The sequence below is a fragment of the Myxocyprinus asiaticus genome, chromosome 8 (genome assembly GCF_019703515.2).
Source record: "Myxocyprinus asiaticus isolate MX2 ecotype Aquarium Trade chromosome 8, UBuf_Myxa_2, whole genome shotgun sequence".
In the NCBI taxonomy this organism is placed as follows: Eukaryota; Metazoa; Chordata; class Actinopteri; order Cypriniformes; family Catostomidae; genus Myxocyprinus; species Myxocyprinus asiaticus.
The window spans coordinates 40460888-40474535 of NC_059351.1; the positions used below are offsets into that span (position 1 = coordinate 40460888).

Consider the following 13648-nt stretch of genomic DNA (forward strand, 5'->3'; position numbering starts at 1 on the left):
TGCTATTAGTGTCGAGTCTTCCTTAAGAATTGTTTTCTCTCTTCATACATTATCTGCCACACACTCACTCAAACATATTAGTCACTTTTACAGTATTCTTATGTCATATGAATCTCACTAGTATATAATTTTGTGGTCTTTTTATAGGTAAACTTGAGGAAAATCCAATTTGATTTCAAAAGTTCAGATGAAACACTTAACTTAGTACATAAACCACATAGTTTACATATAAGATAAATAGGAATGTATTTCGAGGGATTTTATGTTAGTGACCACATGTGAGAACTGCATTCAAAGATTTGCAAATAACATTAATTTGTGCAATCCGTACAAATTATCCGTATGTGTAACATATTTACACTGGAAAAAATGGTAACCTAAAAAATGTGCTTCATGTGGTAACATCTAAATTAATGGGTTTGTTTCAAGCCAAAAATATTATTTAACAATACAGAATCAACCTGTATATAGGTTACACCAATAAAACTAATTTAAGAGGGTCAGATGGAGTAGAAATTGCTCCTTAAAGGGACAGTTCATCCAAATATGAATGTTCTCTCATCATTTACTTACCCTCATTGACTTTCTTTCTTCTCCTGAACACAAACAAAGATTTTTAGAAGAATATCTCAGCTCTGAAGGTCCATACAATGCAAGTGAATGGTGACCAGAACTTTGAAGGTCTAAAAAGCATATAAAGGCAGTAGGGCTGCACGATTTGGAGAAAAGGTCATATTGCGATTCCTTTTTACCTAAATTTGGTAATGTTTTGCCTTAGAGACTACTCTTTGAGGGTTCACACTTGAGTCTTCTTAAAAAGAAACAAACTCAGACCAATTTCACTCGAGCCACAATTACATAAATAAATAAAACAGTGAAACAGAGAGAGAGGGAGAAAAACACACTGTATGCCTGTTTTTGACCACTTTGTTATAGTGTCTCAACCCACTATTCATCATCATTATTTTTTGGAACCCAGTCAACTTAAATATTATGTTATTGTAAACTTATATTTTATTGATTATTATTATTATTTATAATACAAAAATAATATATTTTTGTAATGCACATGGCATTGCTATGCGGTCCAGTTAAACCAGAGTTCTAACTTGTCAAGCTTTTATTTTGGCAACATCTGCATGACGTTTTTGTGTGGTGTAACGTGCTCCTCATTTTAACATCTCCTCCCTGCACCATGGGGTGTATTATTTGTATTTGCATATCAACATGCAGAGGCCAAACATATTTGGTATCAAGTATTCAAATAAACGTTCAGAATGAAATGAAATGTGATAAAACTGGTCTTCACTGTATGACTATAATACATTAATAATTTTTAAAGTTACTAAACAAGTTATTAAGTCAAGAGAAATGAGTGGTTGTATCGTTTTTTTGTTTCCTATATTGTTTGATTAGTGTTACAATTACATACTAGGCAGAGGCAGGTCTATTATGTTACACTTCAAGTACAACATTTTTAAACAAAAAATGTTTGTCCCACTGTTAATGTTCACTTTACATAACTGTCTGTGTTTACATTAATACTTTGCCAAGATGGCATTTTGGCAGAATTTTGAAGTATATTTAAGGGTTTAGGCACGTATCTGCATTTTCATGAGCGCTCTGAGCACACACGCATTAAAGGAATGTTCCGGGTTCAATACAAGTTAAGCTCACTCGACAGCATATGCGGCCTAATATTGATTAGCATAAAAATGTATTTTGACTCGTCCTTTCTTTTCTTAAAAAAACAAAAAACAAAAAAAAAGAAGCAAAAATCGAGTTCACAGTGAGACACTTACAATGTTTGTTTTTTTTACATTATATCATCATGGTAATGACATTGTAAATTGGCTATAACTTTACACAGAAAATGTTAGTAAGCAATTTTATCACACTAAAATCATTTTTACACACATATCCTATTTTTATCATATCCACATATCCGAGTATTTTAATGTTCAAAATTGCCCCCATTCAGTTCCATTGTAAGTGCCTCACTTTTTTTAAAGAAAAGGAAAGACAAGTCGAAATACATTTTTGTGTTAATCAATATTATGCCACAAATGCTGTCGATTGAGCTTAACTTTTGTTGAACCTGGAACATTCCTTTAGCACACATAAGCAGCCTATCAAACAGCGTGCGCCTGCAGAAGCGAGGCAGTAAAAAGTAAATCCATTTGTTTTCAATCCAAATCCTATTTCTCTTTTTACCTGTTATCAAGATCGACCAATGGCAGTCTCGCGATCAACGTAATGAGCACACCTGGCTTAAAATATAATGCGCTCAGCAAACACAAGCAAAGCAAACGAAACCAAACTGTTACTTTGAGCACGAGATGGAGTTGTAGACCGCAGAACCGCTCTGAAAACACTGTAATAATGCACATAATGCAAACAAGACAGGACAGAGCAGCACAAATAAACTTTGAAGCGAGCAGACTATTTTTTTTAAATTAAATCGCAGCCCTTTGCAGTTTAATAATCGCACAAGGACGCATTGTGATTTTGATTTTATTTCGATTAACCGTGCAGCCATAAAAACGTAATCTATATGACTCCAGTGGTTAAATTCATGTCTTCAGAAGCGATATGATGTGGGTGAAAAAGTACTTATTTTTTACTATAAATCTCCACTCTCACTTTCTTTTTTGTTTTGTTTCTTCCTGCCCAGTAGGTGGCGATATGCAAGAAGAATGCAAATCGCCACCTTCTGGGCAGGGAGAAGAATTTATAGAAAAAAGGACTTAAATATTGATCTGTTTCTCACCCACACCTATCATATTACTTCAGAAGACATGAATTTAACCACTAGAGGCTTATGGATTACATTTATGCTGCCTTTGTATCCTTTTTGGAGCTTCAAAATTTTGTTACCCATTCACTTGCATTGTGAGAAGCTGATATATACTTCTAAAAATCTTTGTTTGTGTTCTGCTGAAGAAAGAAAGTCATTCACATCTGGGATGGCATAAGGGTGAGTAAATTATGAGAGAATTTTCATTTTTGGGTGAACTATCCCTTTAAGGTAACAGTTGCAACTTTTTACAGTGTATGAAGGAATTACAGCAGCTTCTCAAGAGAGAATGATATTAATTAGCAACAGATATTAGGGCAGATAATTATGGTAACAATTGAAATAGGTCAGATCCCTTTCCACACAGTCGCCCTTGACTGAAATATCACTGCTAACTTTCAAGACGATGAGGATTATTTGTGTTTGAACACATTTGCTGCAAGAGTGCAATAAGATTGCGACGGTAGGTTTGTCATTTTGACCTCATACACTAATACCCCAGTGTCCCTGAACAAGCGCCCCATTAGCTAACTACAACACACCTCACTTGAGGGACAGATGGTTGCCGAGGATGGGCTGTATTACTGACCGGAAGCACAATGTCCCGCCTCCTTAGCCAGACTCGTTTCTTATTGGCTCTTTATCGCGTCACTTGAAATTACCGTGGCTTGATTGGTTTATATAACTGTCAAAAGATTCGGCATATGCAGTCGCACGCAACGGTCACTGGCTAAACTGAACGCTACAGTTCGAGTGGAAGCCCCGCCCTCCTGCAGCAAGAGTGAGTAGGCGTTATTATCACGACAGGAATCAAATGATTAGTCCAGTCCATCCGTCGGGGTGATGCTCTTATTTCTCATTGGCTGCAGCGCTGCCCATCGATCCCTGCGTCTGAAGCGCCTACGGTAATAATGTCGCTCAGTGACCTAGTATTAAAAGCGACGGTTATGTAGAACGCGGAGGATTAATGCGTACGCCATCGACTTCGCAGTTTAAAATACTACCGGCAAAGTACACATTCAGCAAGACTTGATAGCGTCGAAAATTCACAGAAGAAGTTCTAGATTCATCTTGCAGTGGATTCTTTCTATATAATATTCCGGATCATGCTGAAATCAGAAGGAAATCGCATAGCAGAAAACCTTAATTTGCCTTGAGCAGCGCTGCAGTGATATCAGTCTGCCCTGTTGGATCTGAACAGAAGATCGATCTGCTATACAACACACCGCATTGGGTTATAATTGGGATATTCTCTCTTGTCGCATTAGATTAAGATTTAGTATAAAGGAGGTTATTGGTTTGCCGAGGACTGAGCTACAGTTACACTGGTGAGTAAGGTGTTGTCAGCATCATGCTGTGTCTGATATTACAGAACAGTAAGACAGAGATGGAAATATCGATCACTGTGTCTGCACGATAGATGGGATCTGATCAGCGGTGTTTGTGCGGATTTGCACAATCAGCTGATAGCCAAACTTGACACCAAGATAAACAATTTACAGCTTAAAAGTGTTTCTGTTGTTTAAATTTGCACTGTCAAATGTGCGACGCCGCAAAAATTAATGAAAACATTTAGTCGCGGATGAAATGAAATTAAACGCGTCTCGTAATGCAGTTGAAAGAAATCTGCTTTACTAAAATATGTTTTAATTTCTCACAAGGGTTAACGATTATGTGGGACGATTTTATTCAGAAACTCACCAGAGTAGGATTACTAAAATGGGTGCGCATCAGGTGTTATTTAGGCAGGAAACTATGGATACAAATACATGTTTATTTATCTTAGTAACATTCCATTTTGTACATTTACTGTATGCTTTACTCCTCAATAAATTAATTAACCTTATAAAATCTGTTTTATTCTACATGGAGAGGGTCCCCTTATGGGGGCTGTCATGTTAGAATCACATGACCAGTTGAATAAAGCGCCACAGTGCCCGCCCACTTTTTCAGACGCCTGGGTTCCAGAAGTATTTTTCCCATTCATTTCACCCATTGACCTTTCATAAAATCCTTCTTAAAGGAGTTCTAAGCCATGAGCCAAACCAACCAGCTCCGAGGTGAATCACAACATTACAAACTTTGTTTTGAAGCAACAAAAAGTATTTGAAAATCGTACAAAAAGACAAATGTACTGTACAAGATGGTGGACGTAACATCTTTTCATGGGGCCACAAACTACAATCCCATGAAGCATTGCGAATGACGTAATCGTCGAATATACAACGATGGAAATCTATAAAACAATTGATTTAAGGCTGTTGATTATAAGTTTACAGTAGAAACAATATAGTTTACATTTATTGCTAATTATTCCAATATATATATTATATATTATATATATATATATATAAGTAGTTTGAGGGTAAAGGGAGACCGACTCCTTTGCGTCATTCACAGTGCTTCATGGGAGTTGGGCGGTCAGTTCCGGGCTTGTTTGATGGGCTTTTTTGGCCGCAGTTCTCTGATTGGTGGATCTATCTCTGCTGACCATGGGTAGTGTAGTTGTTCACCAAGATCTCCACTATTAAACATGATTTCCTAACAATGAAGTTGAAATAACATGGACTGGTGGCTTCAACAGAAAGATATACAATTGATAAACAACCAAGTTTCCAAGTTATCTGTAAAAATCAATTTGTCTATGGAAAAAAATATGGGATTTTTACTTCCGGAACCTGACTGTTGCGCTCAATACTGCACAGTTAATCTCAGTAACCACCCTGTTATTAAAGGAATGTTTTTGGGGTAAGTATAAGCTAAGCTTAGTCAACAGCATTTGTGGCGTAGGCTAATGCTAAAGAATTATTTTGACATGACCCTTGTTTATTAAAAAAAGAAAAGCAAAATTCATGGTTACAGTTGTCACTTTCAATGGAAGTGAATGGGTCCATCCTGTAAACATTAAAATTCTCACTGTTTCAAAATATAGCCACAATATGTACACATTATATGTGTTAACATGATTTTAGCGTGATACAATCACTTACTAACCTTATCTGTGTAAAGTTATATCCAATATTAGAACTTTGTTGTCATGATGACATAACACCGGTAAATCCCTAATTTTATTACACTAAAATCATGGTAACATGTATAATATTTTATATGTAGTGGCGATAGCTTTGAAAAAGTGTGTATTTTAACATTTATAGACTTGACACCTTCACTTCCATTGTAAGTGCCTGACTGTAATCACTTTTTTTACTTTTTCTTTTCCAATAAACAAAGGACAAGTCAAAATTATTTTCTGTGGTAATCAACATCATGTCACAAATGCTGTCGAGCTTGCTTTGAACTAGCTTGTACTGAACCTGGAACATTAAGATTGTTCACCCATTTGGAAATGTAAAAGTGTCTTCCTCTCTTTTAGGGATGGACAATGCCCATACTAAGACGGTTGAGGAGGTGCTGGGATATGTCGGTGTCAACGAGACAACGGGACTGAGCTCCGAGCAGTTAAGGAAGAGTAGGGAAAGATGGGGCACCAATGGTAATGTATATTACTCTGCAAATGCACATCCTAGCATGCCTCACTTATGCCAACAGGCAGACACAGTACAGCATTTATTACTTGTCATACGAGTGGTTTATGCAAAATGAACAATAAATATGACATGATGAGATTTAATTTAACCTAATACCTTTTCCTTCTGCCCATCTTTTTTTATTTTGCTCCAATGTGTGCCACAGAGTTACCTGCAGAAGAAGGTGAGCCATTCCTCTGGGTGTATGTACTGTGTAATTATTAGCAGAGCTTTCATCATATTCTCTGTGTCAAAAGTCTCACTGAGCTTACCTTGGTTGCATGGAAGATGCTAGTTCTGTCGCTAATTAGCGCTATTATTGGATTCCCTTGAGGAGGTTTGTAGAGGTTTTCAGTCGCTTTGCTGCTGAACGAATCTTGTTTAAATGTTAGAGACTGTATTTTGCGAGTGTTTCAAAGGTTTTTTGTGGGTTATTTGGCACTTCATGGAAAGTGATTTTGAAACCTTGTTGAAACTCCCATTGTGACCGTGTGCCTCTCTTTAAACTTTATTCTCTGTGTTTGTGTGCGGTATGTATTTATAGGGAAGTCACTATGGGAACTTGTTCTGGAACAGTTCGAGGATCTGCTCGTTCGGATACTTCTTCTCGCGGCCTGTATTTCCTTTGTAAGTATAAACAGAGACAGTATAAGGGGAAAGAGTTGGCCATTTGTAAAAAAAAAAAAAAAAAAAATGAATGGGAGGATTAGTAATCCTTAACATGGCAGCTAAAGCAATGGATGTGTCCCACCTTCAGTTAAAAGAGCCAATCACCTTTTTGATAAAGGCATTGCCTGTTTATTTATTCCAGAATGCACATTTGTGGACTGTTTATGATTCCATTGTTGCCAGAATTGTTTGCTGATTTGAAATCCATAGCTGAAATGTAATCTTTTGGAGATTTCTGCACTGTAAACAAATGTCTGTCATTTTAATGGTAAAAGAATGTAAAAATTAGACAGAAATATTTTTTTATTTGGTTAACCGGTAGTTACCTTAACATTTACTGTAAAAAATTATTTAACAGTTTTTAAAAAGACAAACAAGAACAATTTAACAAGAATTTAACGATATATGACAATACATGTAATTCTACAGTAAAGTATTGTACACATTTTATCATATAATTAACGCTAAAAATGTGTATCATGTTTAACAATAGAATACATGTACTTTTTACGGTAAAATATTGTTGAATTTAAGGTGAAAAACAATAACTGGGCTGTTCCCAGAAGTCCCTGCATAACCCATTACATTTCATCACATTTTATGGGAATATTTCTTTTTCTTCTTATTTTAATATCAGTTATGCACATTGGGGTGTTCTGTGTTATATTTTATGTAGCTTGGTTAATGTTTATTGCATTATTTTAGTGTCACTTGTGTTACTCTGGTGTTTTGTTTTTGGTTGAGTGACACTGTGTACTGTTTCTTCATGTTTATTAATTATTGCTCCTGGAAGGGCCACTCTTGATGTACTTTAAGTCATCAAGGGGCCTTTTGTAGTTACTACGGTGGTTAACAATACATTTTTAAATGAAAAGCAGATTTTTGTAGTTCCAGAAGGTTAGGATATCAAGTTTATATAATTTAATAACATAAATGGCAGTGAACCGGAAATTATACAGGCATCAAAATTACATCCTTTAAAGTTGAAACATGGTCACCGTATTTTTTTACTGTTAATTTCCGGCAACCACAGCAGCCAGTATTTTACCGTATATGTAACAGAATTTATTTAGTGTGTCTTTCCCCATTCAAGTAATAAGGAGCCGTGCTTATATGCCTACTGTATTACCTACATAGAAAATATCTGCCTGTGGGAATTACCAAGATGACTGCCAAGTGAACTGTCTTGCCTTAAAGGGACTTTGGTATAAATCAAAGACAGTGTTTACTGTCAAACAGTAATCCAAAGGAGTGCTGTCACGTCACAAAACAATAACACAACCTTTTCACATTCACATATTCCAAACACACATGCCACAAAACTCTAGCCACATAGAACAATCATAGAAGCTCATCTCAAATCTCCATTCAAACACAAATAGTACTACAAAATGCAATAATATCATTCAAAACTCATTCCTGCACAATCATAAAAAAAAGCATTGTAAGGAAATTGAAAACAGGTTAAGCTACATTATGCTGTTTCCACAGCTCTGACAAACGCTTGCACTGACCAGTTTTGTATCTCATTCTAACATCTCAAATCTCTCTTGTTTTCAGACTCTGGCCTGGTTTGAGGAAGGTGAAGGAACCATCACAGCCTTCGTAGAGCCATTTGTTATCCTTCTTATTCTCATTGCGAATGCCATTGTAGGGGTGTGGCAGGTATAGTCTGTAAATTGTTATATATGTGTTAAATGTGCTGAAATTAGTTAAACCAACCAGGGCTAGTTGTCACAGGGTGGATTTATTTGAGAAATTCTATTTCTACTTAGGTATACTAGGGCTGGGCGATATATCGAATATTCACGATACAATAGCATTGATTTTGGTGACGATATAAATGTAAGCAATAATTTGAATATCACAATGATTATAATGTACTTTTATTTGGCCATTAAGCTTTATAAAGAGTGCATCAGTTGATTCATTTCATGATCCTTCAGGGCTGCACAATTAATCAAAATAACATTACAACTGTGAAATTGTAATATGTTATTAGTGAACTGCAAAAGGCTTTGGTTAAACGTGGTCTGTGTAGGCGTCAGAATAAACGGGTAATGCCCTGTACTGTGCATGCACGGGGCTCAAGGACTCGTGTTTTTAGCGCTTTTAGAGCAGGTCACATGCATTGTGAAAGATTTAAGCATACAAGTTATTATACAAATCTACAAATGTGGCACAGTACAACAGAAAAGGAGGAGATGACAGCGATTTACCAGATGCAGAACATTGTAAACTACACACTGCACTTTTAGTGTCAAAATAAAAGCTCCAGGTGAAGTAAATAGGACAGAAATATTTTATTTTTATACATTAATCCTCAAAATAATAATGATAATTCAGTATTATATTATAATAATGAACCTGACTGGGTCCCACAGTAATAATTTGGTATTGGGTTCCAAAAGTAAAAATATATGAAGGTGAATAATGTTTTTTATTAAGCTACTATGTATCATTGTATATAAAACATAAATATAAAAGTGCACATTAATGAACATATTTAAATCCCATTCATTTAGTGCAAAAACTGTGAGAAACATGCCTTCATTATTTTTAAATAGATTTTTATTCAGTGCCTTTAAAATATTGAAATTACTTGGCTACAATGGCTGTTTGGATGAAATGATGGTTCTTTTGATTAAAAAAATGTACTGTTGAGCCATTCCAGAGCAATTTTAATTAGAATTATGTATTAAAAATACATAATTATTGAGATATATATTGTGTATTGTGAATAGGCTGAAAAAATAGCCATATACTGTATATACCAGTACCTTCAAATCAAAAGGTTACAAAACGCAACTGAACATTTCCACCGTTATTACACAGAAAGAAAGATGCCCTTGTCTTAACGGCTGCTTGTGTAGCCTAATTGAATATTGTTATTACAGAACTATTAGAGCTATTACAAAAATATGATGAGATTGAGATATAAGTTTGGAGGAAAGTATTATCCTTAAAATTATTACAATTTAAGACAGTTTTTAACTTGCTGTTTAAAACCAACATGCAAAACCACTGCCAATGAAAACAAGCATTTGTTTAAATGGACTTTTCACCAAAGAAAAAACCTCAATGCTCACTGTGTGCATTTGTCTGTTTGTTTTTAGGAGCGTAATGCAGAAAATGCCATTGAAGCACTAAAAGAATATGAGCCTGAGATGGGGAAGGTGTACAGACAGGACAGGAAGAGTGTGCAGAGGGTTAGAGCCAGAGACATTGTGCCTGGAGACATTGTGGAGGTGGCAGGTAATCAGAATGTGCCATAATAAAATGCATTTAATAATAGACTTTTGGACATTGCTCTATGACATTATGTAGATTCTTCATGTATATATTTACTGATGGATTTTTTTAATGTAAAGAAAAAGGATAGGTCCACTTAAAATGTTAGGAGGTTGCCATGTCCTGATTGTTTGTAAATGTCAATCCAAATGGTCTGCCTAGTGCTGAGATCTGAATCTCAGAGACTACAGATGCAGTAAAAATATTTTCTCAAGAAAGTAGCCAGCTGTTCCCACAGTTCAGCAAAATATTGTCTAACAGAATTTTTGGCACAGTTTAAAGCTTCCCAAAAAATTTTGTATGACAGAGCAAACCTCTGATCTAGTGACTCCCATGAGATTGCTGCCCAAACCATCACAGATCCCCCACCCCACTGTATTTAAAAATTGGCAACTGACTGTGTGGATTGAGGGCATCCTGTGGCTTTTCTCCAAACTGAGTAAAAAATGACACATCAGACTGAATTACTTTGTCCATTGTGTTGGGCTCTGGGTTTAATGCTAGTCACACCTGGTATTCTTTGTGCATTGAAAAAACGAATGCACAATTCCAGGTTTATGAAGTTTAAGTTTGTAGACTGGGTCACAGATGTTTTGATTATAATGTGTGCATCTCTGAGAAGAAGTATCCAACTCGTTGTTGGTGAGCTTTGAATTGCTGCCACTGTTCTTCTCCGCAATTAAGTTTTTCAAAATTTTGGCTAGGGATGCATGATATACAGTATTGTGACCATATATTTCAGACATTTTCATTTTTTGTGTGTTTTAATTTACTTTTCAGGACAACGTAGCAAAGATTTACTGTATAATATTAGCCATTTATTGGTTAGTGGCCATAACATAATTATCATCTTATCAGTACTGGACAGAATTTCAATATTGGTGCATCCCTAATGGCATATGTTGCCATCTTTGGAGTCCGTTTTTCCCTGGACAATAAAAATTGTCTTGAAGTCTTTGAAACTGATGCACCTGCAATTGGGGCATCTATTATTTGGTGTCTTTGCAACTCTGTTTTTAACTCATATTGCTTTGAAAACTCATATCAAAGTCCTAATTGTCTGACCTCATTTATAGCTGACACTTACTGCTAATTGGCAATCAACCTAATTTGCCTCTCCTTTCGGTCACATTTGTAATTTTGATTAAGTTACTTCAATGTAAATCTCCTTATCCATTTAAATAAATACAGTATATTGTATGTATATTCGTCCGACGCAGTTTCGGAAGTTTTTCATGATCTTTAGTATCAGATTTGACAGAAGGGTTTAAGGCCCAGTCTCTAAATTCTCTTGGCCCACCACTCTAAGTTTTATTCTAAGAATCCTGAAGCTAATAAATAAAAATAAATGTGACTTACTTTTTTGTGTCTTTGTTCTGCATCTTGACTGACATTGGTTTCTAAAGATAGATTTTAAAATATGAGGCAGTATCTTAGTTGAACAATCAGAGACTCACTGTAGCAAAATGTCAATATTTAATTTCAATATTCAATATTTAAAGCAATTAAATAATACCTTTTCTTTTTTGTTAATACTACAAAATACATACAACAGCAACTCAGGCTAATGTATCAGTAACAATTTTGACAGGAAAGTATTTAAATCTCCTTTATGCCAAAGTCACACAGCATGGTCACTGGATACCATTGCTGGACACCAAGTGTTTGGATCAGATTTTGCAATCTTACCATTCCCAAATATTTGACCTAAAATATTTTTAATTTTCATATTTAGTGACAGAAATATAGCAAAATCCCCCCAAAATTTAAACTTGCATAAATATGAGACATTTTTTCTGAATGTTGGAGAAATGCAATAGTGGGCCTTAGTAGTTTTAGTTTTTTTAATGTAATTCACACAATAGAACCCATCAAAGTCTTTCTAGCAAGTCAGTCCACTGTCGGCCATCTTTGGAATGCTGTCAGGAATCTATTTTCAGTCATGCCAGTGCAGCTCCTATCTACTTGAATGGAGAAAGACCAAAATCTCAAAAACAGTTGGTCAAGATTACGATCAAAAAACATATTTCAAATCAGCAATAAAATCTGACAATACTGGTATCATAAATTGTGATTCTTTACCTTATATTACGCTAAAAAACCAACATTTTTCTGGCTTGTATAGCCAGTGCGCATGTGCATTTTTAGAGCTGACTGACAGGTGATGTCATGTTTCTAAAAGGTGATTGGCTCTTTTACCTGCAAGGCGGGACTTCTTTTCTACATCCGTTGACTGTTGGGCGCTAGAGCTTCTTGGTTGAACGTTCCAGTTTCTCCCATTCATTTTAATAGAAGTGGCCTGTCTCTGCTAAATAGTCTCTGAACCCATTCAGTAAATCATAGATAAATATTTCAATAGATTTTTGATGTAGCCTAATAAAACATATTGAATTAAGTATAAAGTTGGGCTGTAAATAGATTAAAAAAAAAATTTATTTGAATTAATTGCATGCTGAATAATAAATCTAATTCATCGCATATATAAATAATTGCAGAGAAGGGCCCCTAAATAACAATAATTCAATACATAAAAAATTATATTTAAGTAATTATAAATATATATTATACATATAATAATTCAGACAATTAAAATGCATTATATTATTGTGGCAAACGAGTAAAGCATTGAAAAGACAATAAAAAAAGTGATATACAATATGCTGAGCGGGTTTACATGCACATTCTTACACGGATTAAGCCGACAATGTGCGTAGTCAGGTATACTAATTTAATAGCGTTCCTTTATTGCTGTAAGTTCATAAATGGCTTAAGAATAAACCGATCGACACTAATAGATTTTTACCCATTACCTCAATTTCACCTTGCACGTAAACACCTTTACTGCCGTTCTTATCAGCTTATCCAATGTACACACGTGCTACGTCAAGGTTTGACGTCAAAAGCAGAGAATAAATAAATTATTTTAAATCTCATGTAAATGCGGTTTTCTTGCTTTGCTGGATTTTTAAAATAAGCTGATTTTTGGGAGGTATCTGAGTATTGGTGTACATGTAAAAGGTTCCGCTTACTGCCCGCTGCTGAAAACAGGTGGTACTTCAAGCATGAATTTCTCAGATGGTAGGAATATTCTATATAACGGTCTGGGGACATGATTAATTGCGTAAATGTAAAAAATAAACACATTTTTTTAAATATAATTCACTAAATTTGCATATTAAATCTACAGCCCTAGTGTAAAGAGATAAATGATAATCTTAGATTAAGGTCTGTTGCAAGATTTTCCAAATGAGTGCTAATTATGTTTTTGAATTCATATTCTAAGCCATCTTTCATACAAAATTTGTAAGATGTTTATATATTGGAGATATCTAAATAAAAAATGCATGTGTTTGTTTGCATTACT

The 13648-nt window shown here is 35.1% G+C and overlaps 1 protein-coding gene across 1 annotated transcript in view; it reads left to right on the forward strand.

Moving 5' to 3' along the window:
- Nucleotides 1-3607: 3607 nt before the first annotated feature.
- The window catches only part of LOC127444562 (sarcoplasmic/endoplasmic reticulum calcium ATPase 2-like), a 39920-nt gene continuing 29879 nt past the window's right edge, over nucleotides 3608-13648 (forward strand). The window contains exons 1-6 of the mRNA XM_051703999.1: nucleotides 3608-4125; nucleotides 6171-6290; nucleotides 6491-6508; nucleotides 6869-6951; nucleotides 8554-8658; nucleotides 10110-10248. Of these exons, the coding sequence (XP_051559959.1) occupies nucleotides 6173-6290; nucleotides 6491-6508; nucleotides 6869-6951; nucleotides 8554-8658; nucleotides 10110-10248 (463 nt within the window). The 5' untranslated portion in view covers nucleotides 3608-4125; nucleotides 6171-6172. The remainder of the gene's footprint in view (nucleotides 4126-6170; nucleotides 6291-6490; nucleotides 6509-6868; nucleotides 6952-8553; nucleotides 8659-10109; nucleotides 10249-13648) is intronic.